Source organism: Leptidea sinapis, chromosome 37 (assembly GCF_905404315.1).
Source record: "Leptidea sinapis chromosome 37, ilLepSina1.1, whole genome shotgun sequence".
NCBI classification, from domain to species: Eukaryota; Metazoa; Arthropoda; class Insecta; order Lepidoptera; family Pieridae; genus Leptidea; species Leptidea sinapis.
In genome coordinates this window covers 1,460,916-1,480,433 of record NC_066301.1, presented here as the reverse complement: position 1 = coordinate 1,480,433, position 19,518 = coordinate 1,460,916, and the positions used below count along the sequence as shown (strand labels likewise).

Here is a 19,518-nt window from a genome sequence, read left to right as displayed (position 1 = left end):
TCCTAGTCAAATATACCTGCTATATTACATTTAGCGTGGCACCGACTTCAAACCTATCAATAGATAGTATTTTATTAATATTAAACGTATTAGGTTTGCATAAGAGGTGTATTTAATTAAAATCTTTATTAAGTTATTTTATACTTTTCAGTTTTTGAAGTCGGTTTTTTTAACCTTATTTTGTATTTACTTTTTAGTGTATGCAATAGGTTATTCTGTAAACTGCATGGATAATTCTTACTAGAAAAAACATACTAAGTCTTACTAGAATTTTCTAGATTAAATCAGGTAAACTATAAGATTTCGTTGCTCATTATTGTCATATATTAAATAGAAATTTTTAAGTAACTATGGGTAGACCTGCGAAAGGTGCCCCGCGTCTTAAGCAATATATATCGCAAGAAACGGGAACGGAAAAAAGGAATCGACTCCGGAAAAATGCTGTTCGAAACTCTATTTCACGTTAATGGGAGACACTGAAATATCATGAATAACGTTTGTTAGCTTTGAATGTCAGGTAGACTAAGAGCCACTTATTGAGATACGGGTTTATACTGTATAATAAAAAATAATCAACCGAAACTAAATCTCCTAAGAAAGCCGTATGCAAACTATAATTATAACATCTACGTATACAAAAAAAAAAATAGTACACAAAAAAAAAAAAATTAGACCAAACGGCAAATATTCTGCATCAAACTAGAGATGAATCATGTATATCGTATGATAGATCTCAGCATAATCGGTGTACATACATAAAAAACCGATTGAATTGAGAACCTCCTCCTTTTTGAAGTCAGTTAAAAATTGCTATTAGTAGTGTTCTGTGCGATGGTTCTAAGTGTAGCAAAAACGTTTGCCTTTTTTTGATTGGAACACAGAGATATTTGTACACCATCACACATGTGTCAATTGGGCCACATCTCTTAGACTTCTAAATATCTGAACGAGACCGCTTACTTAACGTGGCTTGAGAACATTTTATGTTTTGTTTTATAAATTTGGGCCGTCCAATTTAGGTGTTCGTCTAGCGTAACACCAAGGTATTTTATGGTTTTTTATTTGGCTAGGATGTTACATTTACAACAAGATTGATTACCATTCCGGTCACAAGGGTGTGTAATGGGAGAGAAAAGTGTCCGTCAAGATTATTTCTGTTGGATATATTGACTCATATATTTAGTCTGAGCGGTATTGATAGTAGGTATCCTATCGCGCCATTCTTATACATTCACTCAAATCATCATAATTATAATCTATTAATACACGTAAAATAATACGCATTGACAGGCTGCTGCGCGCGCGCCATAATCTCCGAAAAGCGCCGATCTATGACATAACGCGGCGCGGGGGTACTTGCCGATAATGTAAGGTTAAAATGTCGTGTGAAAAAAGTTTCACTACAAATTCTCAAGCAAAGGAAGTTTTATATTAATCCAAAATAGTCAGCACGCCAAAACAGCACCTTAATACTCTTAAGAATTCTCTTAATTCTTATTGAATACCTTAGAACTATTCATTTTTGTTTTAGATTCCATCGTCAGATCTGAAGTCATATACCCATAATGAAACCTACATTTAACAATATACTGCTTCATAACCTCCTTCCTTTTTGAACTCGGCTAAAAGTAAATCATATACACATTATTTTAATTTTTTTACTATGCCTGCCATTTTTATTTTTAATTTAAGAAACAATCTGACTTATCAGAAATTAGAAAATCGGAGTTAAAAGTAATGTGGCTATACAGGTGGCCGAGAAGTTGACATCCAAAGCTAAAATTTGAAAGCCTCATGGTGATGAGTATCCGAATCACCCCTTTTTATGTTCTACGATTTTGCATAGTGTAGGAGATAATAATTCTTTTCCCCTTTTATCCGCTTTTTTCACCTAATTGTGGTTTAGGACTTATTTCTAATTTTTTTGAACACTTTTAGTTAATTTTGTTGTTGATAATTATTAACTACAGTTGCAATAACCACTTAAGAAACTATGAATAGTTTACACAATGCGGAAATAGTTTAGAATTGAGTCGTGAGTTCAATATAATTGCTCCAGCTAAATACATGAAAATGTTCAAGGTATCAAAAATTAAATAAAATGGGAAGCATATGGCTTCTAACTATTTTTAAAAACTTTCTAGAACATTGGCCAATAAAATGAGCCAAACTCAAATTTTAGCTTTGGACGTCAACTTCTCGGCCACCCAGTTTAATAACTATACTAATACTATGACTAATAACGGGACATAATAACTTATGTTTGCTGGTATCCCCCCGTAACTGCACACACACTAGCTTAAAGGTGCTTCACTTGTTAATATCACGGCGTGGAGTTTTCTTTTTTTTACTCGTCAGTGATGAGCTGTAAAAATTTTGCTAAATAAAAAAATATCAAAAGCACTGTTAGAATTAAATCCTTATTCAATTCATAGGTATAAAAGTATAATGAAAATGAAACTTTTTGAGAAACTGCAAACCAAATTTATTTTATTTTGAAAATGAAAATTATAAACTTACTAAATTATGAATTTCTTGAAAATTTTAAGGTAACAAACTACGGTATGATATCTTATAAATATCCAATATACTTTTACATTTAATAAATGCAACGCGGACGCGAGAGCCGAGAAAGTGATTGTGGAAAGAAATTTAAATTAGCTCTTCTACAGTTGCTGTCAAGAGCTATTTAATACCCTATCGCTTGTTGTACTGTGCAATAGAAAATAAATACCAGTTTTATTAAAGGATTTTTATTTAAATTAAAACTATATAACAATACGAGCGTGCGCCCGCGTCTTTGGCTACGTGGATATATAAGTATTATTTCAATTAACTTATTTTTTTGTGAACCCACTGGAATGAAACAAAATAAAATAAATGTTATGAATTTTTGTTACATTATTAAAAATCACAGTCAAATCACTATGTCGTCATTTCGTATTTAAGCGTGCCCAAACAAACATAGTTTGTGAACCAATAAATATGACCCGATACATTAGTGAAAATGGCGTTCAACTCTTAATATCTGCAATTGTTTAATATCCACAAACCCTTCAGAACTCATCGTAGAATCCTGCAGTATCTGCAAGTATACGCTCAAGCACTTCTTCTACTAGTTTGATTGTAGCCAAATCTTAATTAAATAACTTCTGTCAGCGATTTTCCAATCTCGGATTGAAAGTTTAAAACGGAAACTTGTCCAAAGAACAAACAATAACCAGATTCTATTCATTACAGTTTCCGAAGCCCTGCGAGCAACTCTATTCGTGTAATTGTAGATATTGCTAGTAGACTGCTCTGACTTTGCTCAGGCTGATGTTTAATACTTGTGAGAACTCCATATAATGTATTAATTAAAATTGTGCAATTGTGAGTTCCCCGTTAGTATTAAAAGTATTTACGCATTTAGGTACTGTACCTGGGAAAGATGTCTGAGGAATAAGTGATATTTTCATTATCAATGATATTGTGATAAAAACTTATTTTGAATAAAAGCGCAATAGTCATAACCTCCTGTTGTCATTGTCCAGTCTCGTTCCAGCGTTTCCACTCGTATCGAAATAATTTGGTTAAACTTGGCAAATTAACACATAATTTATAAAAATTATAAATTTCCGCAATATAATGCTTATTTACGATGTTGAAATGCTGGGAACCGCCGCTGAAGTAACCGGCAAAGGAGTTGGGACGATACTCCTGCAAACAGTATTGAAAGAAGCCAAGGGGCAACGGCATCCACTTGTACAAGTTATCGCAGTGAGCCAGTATGGAGCAAAAATCTGGGAGAAAGTGGGCATGAAACAGGATTGGTCAATGAAATACTCAGATTTCATTGATTACGGCAGAGTAAAAGTGTTTTATCCGAGGAGTCCTCACAACAATGACTACATCTACAGCAAATACTTCAATCCCAAACTTGGAGGAGAACTTCCTTGTTTACCTCCATTTTAACTTACGACTTCAAAGTGATCAAAATTAATTTTTTTAAAAACTTTTTTCACTATTGAAGCTGTATAAGAGGTGAATAATAATCAAAAACAAAATTGCAACAGAGTTTAAGATTTGATAATGTAACAATAGTGAAATATATAAATTACAAGCCGTGATTATTGAAGGCAGATATAAGAGCTTACAAGCCTTAGTTGTAAAGCGCAAATATAAAAAATTAAAGACCGTAAGTTGTTAAAAGCATATAATATTCAAAATACATAGGTTTAAGCTTCGTTAGCGTGGCTTAGCCGCGTGGTATAATCCCTTTCACTTTAATACCAGGCAAAACGGACGTTGAGCATGTACGTAAAAGCGACCAAAACAATTTACAAATGCGCCGCATGACATATTTTCACGATTTGATATAAAAAAATATGAGACATATCAATCAAAAGGTTTTCCTGTAAAATATAAATTAAATGCTGAATCAGTCTGCCGCACTTCAGTTGTATCTGTCGAGAAAATTTAATTTGATCGCATTGCGGCTCTTATTACATTTAGATAATATCGTCATTCTAATTCATATATCTAAAAACCAGATCTATGCCCAGACAACATCATTAGACATGGCGGAAAAATTAACAACATTTTATTAAGAGTAGGCCCTTAATTATGTTTTACACTAGCTGATACCCGCGACTTCGTCCGTGTACACACTTGACTGAGTTCGTAGTGCTTATAAAAATCGCTGTTTCTAAAAAGTTTATGAAGATATCGCAATATTTTTGTAGATAAGGGCAAAGTGTCTAATGAATAAAACTTAGAAGACTTAATTGACATCTATCCAGATGATTTTCTGTATAACGAAAACCTTAATATCAAATCTTAGAATCATTTTTTTAGTGACAAAGCATATCTACTCTTATTACTGAGTACTATATATATGTATTAATCCTTAAAAATTAATAGTTCTTGACAGAGTCTTGCTAACACAACAATATTCTCATTGCATGGCATTGTATGCAGACCACGAAATAAAACGTCAAAATATTGATATACGAGATTCAGCGTCAGCTTGTGTTTTTGGAATTAATCCAAAAGCTTGTAGTTGAACACAATAGTTTACTTATAAAATACATCTCCTGATATTATAAAAGGTTATTTTATTCATTTAAAAAAATCGTATGACTTTCTTTCGAACTTTCTTTTCGTAGAATCCTGCAGTATCTGCAAGTATACACTCAAGCACTTCTTCTACTAGTTTGATTGTAGCCAAATCTTAATTAAATAACTTCTGTCAGCGATTTTCCAATCTCGGCTTGAAAGTTTATAACGGAAACTTGTCCAAAGCACAAACAATAACCAGATTCTATTCATTACAGTTTTCGAAGCTCTGTGAGCAACTCTTTTCATATAATTGCGACAAGATAGTGCTAGTAAACTGCACTGTCTTTCCTCGGGTTGAATTTGATTACTTGTCAGGGTCAACAATCAATCATGTAATTCTTGTACCTTCAAAAGTTTTTGTGTGTAGGAAACTTGAATTTTTATATTGGTACATTTAAGTAGAGAAAGGAATAATCTTTGCTTAATACATTTTGGATAGCAGCCTAAATTATCACATTGTATCAAGCAACTATAAATTTACATAACGTATTGAGGGAATAACTTTTTTATGAAAATAAGGAACGAGATGATCAGGACGTTCAGCTTATGGTAATTGATACGCCCTGAACGAGGAGCTACACGAGGCTACCGACCGAGCTATCACGGTTGCGGCTTTTTCGGCTGCCCGTATTTGAGGTGACCGTCGACTTGATAAGAAGAAGAAGAAGATACGCCCTGCCCATTGCAATGCAGTTACCTCTAAGGATTCTTATGAATTAAAAAACCCGAAGTATAAGCTCGTTATATTATTTGTTTAGAAAAAATAATTATATAATTTTGATATGGTTCCTTAATAATATTATGTTATTTAATAAAAAAACACTAAAACTAATATGCTAGCTTAGAAATCTAAAAAAGAAAAAATATAAGTGTTATAATTAACAATTATTTGCAAGAACAAAATATGTCAACTATATTATGTGTAGGCATAAATAAAGTCGATATAAACAGTACGATATAACTACAAACACACAAAAAGAACAGTTTAGTTAAAAAATAAATGACCACTGAAATGTAATATTTATTTTGATTGGTTAAATTGCAGGTTATCTTTAATAGTTACTCCCTGGTAGTATATTAGTCAGAGACGGAATGATGAACATGGCGTTGTTACTTCCAGAACCCATCCCTCAAAAGATTACAGTTTGGATCCGGCTTACTACAGGGATATCTAGATAAGTCGTGTTGAGTTCAAGTCAAGATAAACTGGCAATGTAGCAGTTGTGTGTCATGCATCGATAGGATCCACTTTTGATTATTTAACAACATTATATCTATTTAATACACGTAATATGACATTTGCTGCATTAATTAAAACTCCAAAGGTTACAAAAACCTTATACTTAATCTGACCACTGTAGTTTATAAACGTTTAATCAACATTTTGAAAGCTATACGTATAGGAGCATATGGAACTTTGAGTCATAAAATGATAAGTCTCATTTGCCCAGTAATTTCACTAGCTACGCTTTAGACCGAAACACAATAATACTTACACATAACTGCTTCACGGCAGAAATAGGCACCGTTGTGGTGCCCATAATCTAGCCCGCTTCCTTTGCAAAGGAGCTTAATTGGTAATTTTATGTGAATAGACACTAGTCCTAATTCAGATTTTTTTTAACGTTTTAAGTATTTAGAAAACGCATAAACGCATAGTCTAAAATCTAAATGTTGCTTACTTACTCTATTTGCTCATACATTATTTTAAATGTATTTGTTTAAAATGAATTATATTGTTTAGAAAAAAAACGTTTCTCATTGTATATTACTAGTAAATTCAAATAAAACTTACCTTTAGGTATATTTTGTTATTGATATTTACACAAATTTGGTATATAACGTAACACAAATTTGGTATGTAACATAAACCAAAATTACACATTGTTCTGAAATACAATGTGATATTGATTTGAAACCGTTCCTGTTTGAGATCGTCACGAACCTGTCCTAGATTTACAATTTGTTTGCTGATATCAAAGAAACATAAAATAATATATATTGCCACTTCTTTGTTATTAGTTGGAACAAATAACTAGTTGTTAATTTTAACTACAATTATATGGACTCGTGTAAATTTACCAAATAAACGTTTAATTAAATGAATTACAAGAAATGCATGTATGCTTGCTTCTAGCTCATTAAAACTTTATGGTTTTTGAAGCTTAAATTTCAATGTTTTATACATGAAATAACGATAATTATTCTTATAAAATAACATTTAATATTACTTAGAAACTCTCATTAAATACTGAACTCTCCAATCATGAAATGGAAATTAATAAGCAATTAAACTTATTAAAATGAAGAAATAGGTAAATAAAATTTCCCAATTCTAGTAAAAATAAGTGGGTGTTAATGTTTATTATAAATTTTATAATAATTTGTTGAACGGTTCTTTAGTCAAAACATAATAAGTAATATTTAATTAAACCGAAATGTTTGCGATGAAAGTTAATGAAGGTAAATTTAAATTATTTTCTAGCGAGAAATTGAAAATGCAAAGAATGATCTGAATTTATTATATATTTGGTATTTAAAATAAATATTTTGAAAACATTTTGTGATAAATTATAATATTGGTTGATTTCTTCGATGTTTATTCATTTATTTGGAACATCGCATAGCTCGCGTATGATGGAAAGATGATGCTCCACCCATCATCTTTCCATAAAATAATCGCGAATTGGAAAGAACCAATAGGAAAAGAAACAGACCAAAACTATGGTTGATAGACAACATAGAAGATGGGACAGACTGGATTTATCTATGATGATACAGAGATAAGGAGATAAAGACTGCGGACACCTTCACCCAAGCAGGGGTTCATGTCCATGAATAATAATAAGCTTTTTTGGTATCAACCGTTTTGTCGCCAATTTATCGCGCCCATGTTCTACATAATATAGATCATTATAGATTTTTTCTTTTGCTAACAAAAAGAACGCCTCACTTTCGACATCTACGTGACTAGTTTTATTTCTGTGCTTCTATCAGAAAATACTGCTTCGTGATATAATCCCAAGTATTTTTCTTGTTATAAGCTGTAAGTCAACAAAGGTCTCAAATGTTTTACGTCCCATGGGCATAATTTAAAAAGGCAAGTCTTTGAGAATAATTTCTCCATTTGTATTTGTTTTACCATCATTTTAGTTAATTTTGTGTTAAAATATTTTTTCATTGTAAAGTGGACATTTTTATTATTAGGGAAGAAAGACGTCTCGTGCATTTTCTACTTTTAACTTAGTAAATTGCGAAAGAAATAGTTAACTTTCGGACAGACTGGGATATAAAAATTTAAAGATACAGCTGAATAAGAGTATTGAAGTTTAACGGAAATACGGAAACAGATATACTTATTGTCTGTCGTATTACTCACGGTCCCAGACAAATAGAAGAGTCCTCTGCGACTGACAAACTGATATTTGGTTTGTTATATTTGTGCTGATATAATGTTATTTTCAATCGAATCAATCTGATATTATTCTGTGTAATATTTTCAGTAATTGAGGTGATGGCTATTATTGTTAGCTACATTGGCCCTCTAAAAACACAGCACTACAATTTTAATGCTATATTAAACGTCAAAAACAGACTAGCATGGAGCAAAATTAATTTAATTACGCAATATTCCAAGAATTATTTACAGACTTATTTATTTTTTGGATTTTGTACTATAAGAAATAAGTACGTAATCTTTTTTTTTAAGAAGAAGAAGAAGGAAGAGACGAACAGGACGTTCAGCTGATGGTAATTGATACGCCCTGCCCATTACAATGCAGTGCCGCCCAGGATTATTGAATAACCCCAAAAATTCTGAACGGCACTACAACTGCGCTCGTCACCTTGAGGCAGATCTTAAGACTCATTTGCCCAGTAATTTCACTATAGCTAGTGAAAATGCGTGCCCTTCAGACCGAAAGACAGAAATGCTTACACATTACTACTTCACGTCAGAAATAGGCGCCGTTGTGGTACCCACAATCGTGCCGTCATCCTGTGCAAAGGAGCCTCCCACTTGTTCTTATAGTATCTTTACAGCGTTGTCCGCCTTTAAATGTGTAGGTATCTAGACTATTTTTATCACATTGTAAATAACAACGTCATAATGTGTACCAAGTGATATGGAAACATTTCTGTGTACTTATTCGTCTTTGCTACGAGCACTATTAAAATTTGGATGGCTAAGTATTCCTAAATTGCCTAGGTATTTTATAAACTACTTTAATGATAATATAGATTATTTGTACCAGATTCGTAATTATAATGGGTATGCACTGGATAAATTCATTTCTTGGAGTCTTAAACTTAATTGTACTGTTTTTCTGCGTTTAAGTTTACCTAGCAGCAGAAAACGAATGAAGGTGGACAAAGATGTTTGTTTTCATTGACGATTTTATGTCCTTTAAACTTTCCAGGTTTTAAACTTGAATATCCAAACCAGACTAGCTCTTGCATGGTTATTGTTCTTAACTTAATAGTTAACTTCAAGATTCAATTAAGTGCCATGAAGTAGTATATAGAAGTTATAAATACAATTTTATTAATTATTAACGCTACTTGACAATATGACATTGTCAATATGCGTATCACTCCGGCTAGGTATAAAACTGAATGAACCACATCAATGTAGATGTGGCGTTCAGGTAGATGCTCTTGCACGCCTCGGGTTATCCTGCCTAAAATCGGCAGGCCGTATCAGTCGTCACGCCAGCATTGATGAAGTCATCCGCAGGGCATTTGCCGCTCTTAATGTACCAGCTGTTTTAGAGCCAAATGGTATTACCCGCCGCGATGGCAAGCGACCTGATGGAATGACGCTGGTGGCTTGGGCACGGGGAAGGGCGCTGGTGTGGGACGCTACTTGCGTCGACACTCTGGCTCCTTCTTATGTCCAAGTTACGTCAGTTGGTGCTGGGGCTGCTGCTTCGACTGCCGAAGACAGCAAGCGTCACAAATATGTTGGCCTCAGTGAGTCATACATCTTTGTGCCGTTTGGTGTCGAGACACTTGGCCCGTGGGGCCCAGAGGCGAGGAGAATGTTCAAAATACTATCTTCGCGTCTCCATCAGGCTACTGGAAACCCAAGCGCTGGCAGCTATTTCGGTCAACGGATCAGCCTTGCTATCCAACGCGGTAATGCTGCCAGTATTCTTGGTACGCTTCCACGTAATGATAGTTTTAATTTTATGTAGTCGTAGTATTGTAAATATAGTTATAAGATTTGATTCTTTTATTAATTTATTAAATAACAATTTACGTAATGGATTTTTACAGTTCCAGTGTATTTTGCTAAATATTAATTTCTTGCTTCTGGATTGTGAACTAATATGCTTAGATTTATGCTTGATTCAGTAATATCCGTTGGGTTAAAGCATTCAAGGCGTAATATCTGGAGGCACGGATCGTATTCTTTGCTGTATTAATTTTTATAACATGAAGCATTTCATAAACATTTGTCATCGCATTCTCGAGCCTCTACGGTTAGTCAAACCGCATTTCACATTTCGTGTGACAATAAATAGTAAATACTAAATGTGTATTCACATCACTCTTTATTTAGAATTCATCCCGGCTCAACTCAGCACCAATCCACGCATCTGATAAAATTTCGCCGTTTTTGGAATTTAGTGGATAATTAAAATATCCACGGTTGTTGGACTCTCTTAAATTAGCCGATTTTCAAAAAGGATGTATTGGCATAAAACAAAGGATATTCACTATCATATATTGATATTATATAACATTGTTTCTTAACCCAAATTGACTGTTCAGCAAGAAGACCTATAACTAACTGTTAGGGCAGGCTACAAGTATTATATTACTAATTAGTAGCTCTTTGTTATTGAGATATGATTTTCTTGTGAAAACAATTTGTCTGATGAAAATAGGTAACCTTTTCAGTGCTCAAAGGCAAAGTAAGCTAGCATTTATTTGATGAAGATGTGGAGTTACTTTAGAACAAAAGTCACAACGTTAACATAGGGAGTGTCATTCACCTTTGTACATTTTCTTTTGTTTTCTGTTACAGCTTTTGTGTCATTCTGACGCGTCCTGTAATAATAAAAGTGAGACAGTCACAGGGATTGTTTTTGTTTAAAGATTTCGGGGCCAAAATACAAAAAATTTAGAAACATAAAATTTATTATGCATTCCAACAGTGAAGGTATATGATTTTTTGAGCGTTGGCGCAGTAAACAGTTGTGACAGGATATATAAGTACAGCTGGTGTGCCAGGGCTTAAGAAATATTCAAATTTTCAAATTCAAATATTTTTATTCAAAATAGGATGTGACATCACTTATTGAAAGTCAAAAAACTACCACCCATTCCAAAATGAATGCCTCAGACCTGAGAAGAATGGGCGCAACAAACTCAGCGGGCTTTTTTTTCATCGAATAAATATGTTTACAAAGTAATATTGTACAATTAAACTTATTATTTAATAGCCTGAGGGCGGTCGCTCCATTTCCAATCTGTGGTATCATTAAGAAAGTCATTTATGTTATAGTAACCTTTACCACACAAACGTTTTTTAACAATTCTTTTGAATAACGTTATACTTTTGTTTTGAACATCTTCTGGGATCTTGTTGTAAAAGCATATACATCGCCCCACAAACGACTTAGTAACTCGACTTAGCCGAGTAGTAGGCATCATAAGTTTATGTCTGTTCCTGGTGTTAACATTATGGTTATGACAGTTTCTGGCAAATTCACTTATGTGCCATTATCAAGAATATATTGAGAAGCAACAGTCAAGATGTTAATTTCTTTGAATTTTGCTCTCAATGATTCTTTAGTACTAGGTAGGTTATAAATAACGCAAATAGCCCTCTTCTGCAGTACAAATATTGTATTAATATCGGCAGCGTTGCCCCATAGCAATATACCATAGGACATAATACTATGGAAATAACTAAAGTATACTAGTCGCGCCGTATCTATGTCAGTTAATTGTCTAATCTTTTTAACCGCGTATGCTGCAGCACTAAGTCTGTTCGCCAATCCTTTAATATGGGGGCCCCATTGAAATTTAGAATCTAGAGTTATGCCAAGAAATATAGCAGATTCCACCGGTTCTATCACCTCTCCGTTTAACAATACATTTGAATTTACATTTATGACATTTGGTACGGTAAATTTAATGTATTTAGTTTTCTTGCTATTTAACAATAGGTTATTAGCGCTAAACCAGCACACGATATCAGATAAAATATCGTTCACTTCGTCATACATAGCTTGGTTTCTTTTCACTTTGAAAATCAGTGAAGTGTCGTCCGCAAACAATACTACCTTATGTTTTTTCTCTATAAGATTAGGAAGATCATTCAGATAAGGAAGAGGAACAGTCCAAGAATAGACCCTTGTGGTACTCGCATACTGAGAAGAGTGCCAGAAGATCTCTTGCCATTCACGTCGACCCTCTGAATTCTTTTGTTTAGAGATGAAGTCAGAAGATCGAGCGCAGTTCCTTTTATGCCATAGTGGTATAGCTTCGTGACCAGCGTTGAATACAATCAAAAGCCTTGGACAAATCACAGAAGATGCCAAGTGCATTCTGCGATTCCTCGCAGGCATCAAAAATATTCTAAATTAGCTCAACACCTGCATCCGTTGTTGAACGTCCCCTAGTAAAACCAAATTGTTTCAAATGAAGTAACTTATGAGAGTTAAAGTAAGTAAGCATTTGGCTTAAAATAATTTTTTCAAAAATTTTACTAAGGGTCGGCAAAACCGACACAGGACGATAGTTATTCGAGTCAGAAGAGCAACTCGACTTAAATATTGGTGTAATTTTACTATGTTTCAGAAGGTCAGGAAACACGCCACGCTTAATACAATTATTAAAGACTATTGCAAGATATGGTGCTATGACATCAATTTTTGAACTTATTATTTTTACAGAAATGCCCCATTTATCAGCAGTTTTTTTCATGTCAAGAGACTTAAAAGTTTTAATTATTTCTCTAGGGCTAACAAAACTAAAATTCAACGTTTATTGGCATTCTTTAACATTTTCCAGAAGAAGTGACTCAGCGACACTGGTGGAGGAGACAAGAGTGCTTGTGATAGAAACTGAAATGTCAGAAAAAAATTTCTCAAAAGCAGAAGCAACTTCCTGCTGAGATTGAATTATAGTATTGCTTATTGATAAATTGTATTCAATGTTGCGGTGTTTCACTCTTCCAGATTCCCAGTTAATCACATTCCAAGTCATCTTTATTTTATTCGGTGAATTTTTAATTATCTGTCTGATATGCATAGACTTTGCAATAGAACAAACACTATTAAATAATTTAGAGTATTTTTTAACATACTCGAGAAAAGATGCATCATGATAATATAATGATCTCTCACTATATAGTTCATATAGCCTTTGTCTGCTCCTATGAATGCCAGCTGTTGCCCAATCATTAAATGACAAGAGACGAGAGAATAGGAAGTACTAGTCTGAAGAGAACTCTATGTATCAAGCGAAATTTGGTATCTTATGAGAAATATAATAAAAATGTAATGTATAATACACATTACATTTTTATTATATTTCTTATTTGAAAAAATGCCTTTTTGTTTCAATAAATTATAAAAGTCAAAGTCGTTCTAGAAGTGCTCACGCCGTACCTAATAATATTTAATTTAATTTATTTAGTAGGCTGCTCACCTGAATGAATAGCTGCGTTGAAGGAAGTAATGATGTGCTAAAGTCACGAGTAAGTGAAGGTAACGGATGTAAAGGATAAATGGGATACTGGATAGGAAAATATCAGAAGAGAAAAGAAGACAGTTGTTTCTCGCAAGAAATAGTGATTCTTACCAATGTCTTAGGCCGGCAACCTGGCAATATAGTCATACATGAATAAATATTTTATAAACTGAATTGAAAGCTTTACTATTTATTAAGCGTTGGGTTTGTATAACACGCCTACCGCATCGTAAGTGTGTGTGAGATTGAAAATATGATCTGTGGCGGTTCATCATCAAAATAAATCCATCCTAGCGATTTCACGAATTACTTTAAAATTATTTGACATGAATAACTAAATAAAATATAAAATGAATACGAATTCCTCACAATAAATATTTTTTTTAGATCTCTACTCTGGCCAAACACTGAAAACGCTTATCAAATGAGGTGACACTTTATATCTACATAATTTCAAAAATTAATATTTCTATATAATGAGTTTCAAAAGCGACTTAATATTTCCTATTATATTTTTTTTACTATTAACTTTTTTTAGTACATTGAATATTTAATAGCCTGTTTTGAAATAAGATAGCTTAGCTACTTTTCAGGGTTTTTTTTTTAAATAAATTACATTACTATCTATATACATAACTTGAAACAGACAGGTTTCTTCATATAGTTATGTTCACTAGTTCATTATACAATTTTTTAATCGGTCAAGTAAGTTGAACCTTTAATTAAGCAAGCACCAGGTTTTTTATAGAAGTATACTAGTGTTGCTATTGTTGAAGGAATCAGACACTGCAGGATTTTTAACCGACTTAAAAAAAGAAGGAGGTTCTCAATTCATCGGTATTTTTTTTTGCAAACCGTTCGAATAGTAAGTCTCGGTGGTAAGAGCACTGGGAAAGAACTCGAGAGGTCACGGGTTTGAGTCCCACATCGGTCATAAGTTTTAGTTAGAAATTTAATTTGCATAATTAATCCCAGAAGTGAGGGACTCCCGACATCGAATGCGAATTATGTTATTTATCAATTAAAGATCTTGTTAGTATTAATTTCCAAGATAGATATAGGACTGCTTGAAAGAGCAAATATGAAATTGTTTTATTTTCGAATAATGAATATTATTGTAACTGAAATCTCACACACAGGGTCATTAGCACAAATGGGGTTTATTAGAAAAATAATTCTTCAAGTGAAAATCGAAATAACATTCACGATATTCCTATAAGTAAACAAATTTAAATATTCTTTAACAATATTATTATTTTTTTTTAGAATTTTGTGGTTTGACTTTTCTCTTGTACAAAAATCATTTTACTTAGAATCTGAAAACAATCCATCACAACTTGACTTTTTTTCTATCTTATTCAACTCATTAGAAACTGATTTGCCAAGATCTGGGTCAACTTCCGTAAACAACTTAACGGCTTTATTCTGGATAAAAGTTTCTGCAAGGCTTAAGCTGTGGACAATATTAGTAACTAATCGACCTTGTTCTGCCTTTGACATTTCATTATATATTTCGGTTGCTTGCGCTGTATTGTTTGGTTTTTTATCTTTAACTTTATATAACTTTGGTCTTTTCGGTTCATAGTCCCAAATTGTTCCATTAAATGAATTTTCGAAGTAGTTTGGAGAGTCATTTCCTGTATTTAAAGTTGGTGCTCGACCATCCCTAAAATATGTACTATGATCAAAGTCTGGTGCATTCACATTAATATTATTGAAATTAACTCCTAATCGATACATCTGAGCATCACGATATGAAAATTTACGTGCTTGAAATACTTTATCAACACCTCCGTCTATACCTCTAACTAAATTTCCTGGACAAAATGCAAGTTGTTCAATTTCAGAGAAGTAATTTAGTGGGTTTTTATTCAAAACTAATTTTCCAACGGGAACTAAAGGATATAATTTTGTTGGAAGTCTTACTGTTATATCAAATACATCTATTTTTGCTTTCTTGACATCTTCTTTGGTTAATATCTGAACAGAAACAGTCCAGCTTACTTTTTTTCCACAACCAATAGCTTCATACAAATCTCTAGTGAAAGAGTCAGGATCGGCAGCGTTCAGTTTATTTGCTTCTTCGTCTGTTAAACTAGCAACACCAGCGTCAGGAGTAAGAATCCATTTTAGAAAAAATACTTCTCCTTTCTTATTGTGAACTTGATATGTATGAATTCCAAAGCCTTCCATGTGCCTGTATCCTTTAGGAATTCCAGAATCACCCAGTATTATTAAAAATACACTTATACTCTCAGGGTTAGTCGTGATATAGTCCCACACCATATTAGAATCGCGGATGTTTGTTGCTGGATTTCTAAACTGTGTCCGTCTAAAAGGAATGAACTTAATGGGATCATTAAGTACAAAAATTGGCGTATTTAAGCCAGGTATATCAAAATTTCCTGTTTCTGTATAAAATTTTATTGCAAATCCACGTGGCACTCGCGCCGCTGTATCACTTCCTTCCCCTCCGTATGTGGTTAAAGAGAATCGTACTGCAACTGGAGTTTTTTTTCCAACTGTATCCAAAAAATCAGCCCTGCAAACATTTGCGATGCTGTTTGTAACTTCAAAATATCCAAAAGCACCAGCTCCTCTACCATGAACTATTCGCTCTGGAATATTTTGCCGATTTATGTGGGTTATTGCTTCCACAAAAAAACGGTTATCAAACAAATTATCATTATTTAAGGTTATTTTATCACGGGCATCTACCGGAGAACCATTGAATAACGTTGTAAAATTTTGTTTACCCTGAAAAAATAAAATAAAATGAAGTATTTAATACATAAGAAATTACATATAAAACAATAATACGTTACATCCATTTATGCATATTATTTATACCTATCTATTTTTAAAAGAAAGCCTTAAAGTAAATGCAAAAACAATTTATTACACATAGCTGATGTGATAATACAGGGCATGGATATTTTTAAGCCATGCTCTGTTGTGATGTCAAATCATAGCCCTGTTTCGATGCATCAGTTAAAGCAACATCTGACTGCATAAAACAGGCGTATTTAACCTGGTTTTAGGCGCTGGGAAAAAAGAATCCAAGCTGCAAAGTTCTCAGGAGCAAATATAACCGTAACTCCGGATTTCTAAGCGACCAAGTTGCCCATGCTAAATCGAAGTACGTCGTCAAAATGCGGCGAGCAGCTTTCTAGTTACCCGAATAGAACACGCAAATTCTGAGCGTTGTTGAACGCTGCTCTTGGTAACTACATGCCTATATCTATTACCTCCCTGCTCTCCAAAATCATGGAGAGCATAATTAACCCACACCTCTTGGTATATACCTAGAAGTTCGACAGTTGATCAACGACCGACAATACGGCTTTCGCCATGGTCAGTCGGCAGGCTATCGAAGGCCTTTGATCGTGTATAGAACAAGGCACTTCTCTAAAACTTTCCATCATTTGGGCTTCCCGAAAGTTTACTCAGTGCGACTGGTAAGTAGTAAGATCATGGTTTTACTAATAAAATATCTTTCCCGCAGAACAAGAATGAGCCGAGTCGTACATGTATTTTTTTTAATTTTATTACGTATTTTAGTGTTGTATCTGTCAAAATTTTCGATTTATAAATTAGGAAAATACACATAATTATCGCAAAATAAAAAAAATTAAATAATAAAGAAATGATAATATGGTTACTAATGGCAAATGTATGAAATTCAATTCATGATTATGGATAATATTATCACGAGTAGAGAAAACGTAGTCAAATATTTAGTTGTTTTAAATTTAAATTTATCTCAATAATAATGTTTTCTTAATAAGTAATGATCGTATGCTGTACGGGGGATTTTTCTTAAGCTGTACTTAATGAGTGTGCTTTTATAATAGGATCCACGATGAAATGTAAAAAAAAATGTTGGCAAAATTAATGCCTAATGTTAATAATGGTTGTGAAGTAAAAGTCACCGAAACAAAAATATTTTATGTCGAAAAATTGTTTATAAATGTTACCCATGTCTTGGAAGCAGAAATAAGCTATTAAATTAATAAATTTTATTGTAATACAATTTTATTCTAGAAAGAAGAATCGCACTGAGTTTTATTAGATAGAAGAGGATAAACGAGCGTATAGGTGATCTGATGTTCAGTGATCACCGCCGCCCTTACCAGCCTCTACAACGCCAGAGAAATCATTAATGGCCTTTTAAATAAATAAATAAATCAGATACAGATCAGATTAGAAACTTTTATTTTACAAACGTTCAATTACTTATAGTATGTCAGACAACACATTTTAAACTTATCTTATTTGTCCTCTACCACGATTTGAACTATTATTTTAAGGTTTTCACTAAATTCAATTTAAGTTAGAATCATCTGATATGATGCTCCTAAATTATTCTAGCCTTCAGTTAAAGTTTAAATACTCACCTTAACATTTTGTCTATACAATTCCAGCTGATCTCTCACAGGGTCCAATTTTGTATTTTGATCACATTTTACATGTAAAATAACCGAAAGTATAAAAAATAAATACTCTACACGTTTATTCATTATTAGCTGTACATTCAATAAAATAAATTACAAATTGTAACGCTTTAAATACTTCCAAATAATACAAAGGACTGAAAATAAACGTGCGATCCGTTGCATGGAACGATAAAGACGACGTAGTTAGGGTTGTCAAACAAATTTGTCTAATAGTAATTTGAAACTAAACAAGTCCACACACAGGTATTGATTTAAATACCTTCTGACCATAATGATGGATCATTTTCGTTAGAAGTTGTTTGAAAAATCCTGGTTGGTTTGACTAAATATAACACATTTTGTATAATAACGTTGCATTATCCCTCAATAGCAAATGTAAAAAAGAGTTTTGAATGTATCTCACAACATGGAATTCCCACAGCAGATGCTGGATCAATAATGCTTCTCTCATCGTCGTTAAAAAAAGAATATGCTACTTATTATAAAATAGTTTCCACGGGTAGTCATATTACTATAATAGCCACTAACGGGGTATTCTTCGTGATAATTTTTAAGCCTCCGACACTACGCGTCTGTCACAAGTGGATGCAGACTTAGTGGCAAAGGCGTCTAGATGTAAAATATACAGTATGAATAATACCATGAATACATACCAATAATAGTTGACGATAATCTTCCCGCCCTCATTAATCATTTTCTAAGTTCACTATTGATATTCGATTCTCAATTGCTATTTTTATAGAAATGGAGGACAAAGAGTGTACCTGTCACCTGGAGTTAAATGATCACCTCCACCACAGCCTCGTACAATACCAGAGGACTCACAGGAACGTTCCTAACCTCTTAGAAAGTGATTTTTGAAGGTTGTTTCGTACTGGATACACCACACAAGAAAGCTTATTCTACATTTTTGTAGTAAGTGGTGGAAAATACCTTAAAAATCACACTGTGAAGGAACGCCATATATTATACCCAATATGATGAGTATTTTTTACAAATTTGAGGCATGTCAAGGAAGGGTGGGGAAATTTGGTAACAGCAATCAGGTGAAAAAAGGTATCGAACACTCCCCGTGGTAAATACGAAGGAAGGTACTCAATGAAACAACCCTAACGCAACTCACACTGATCATGGGAATCACAGACCACCGAATTGATAACAAATCGAGCAGCTGTGTCCTTATTTGGATGCACCTTCCAAACGACCGTGGTATTAATAATCGAGGTTTCGAGACCCAGTTTTGTGAGACGCCAAG

The 19,518-nt window shown here is 33.3% G+C and overlaps 2 protein-coding genes across 4 annotated transcripts in view; both read right to left on the bottom strand.

Annotated features, from left to right (window-relative positions):
- The window catches only part of LOC126975678 (TWiK family of potassium channels protein 12-like), a 170,122-nt gene that overhangs the window by 129,740 nt on the left and 20,864 nt on the right, over positions 1-19,518 (bottom strand). The window lies entirely within an intron of this gene.
- Positions 14,948-18,328, bottom strand: LOC126975676 (catalase-like). Its single transcript, XM_050823672.1, has 2 exons — positions 18,204-18,328; positions 14,948-16,563 (listed from the first exon to the last, which is right to left on the bottom strand). The coding sequence occupies exons 1-2, from the start codon at positions 18,324-18,326 to the stop codon at positions 15,112-15,114; spliced, it is 1,575 nt and encodes a 524-aa protein (XP_050679629.1). The 5' UTR covers positions 18,327-18,328; the 3' UTR covers positions 14,948-15,111.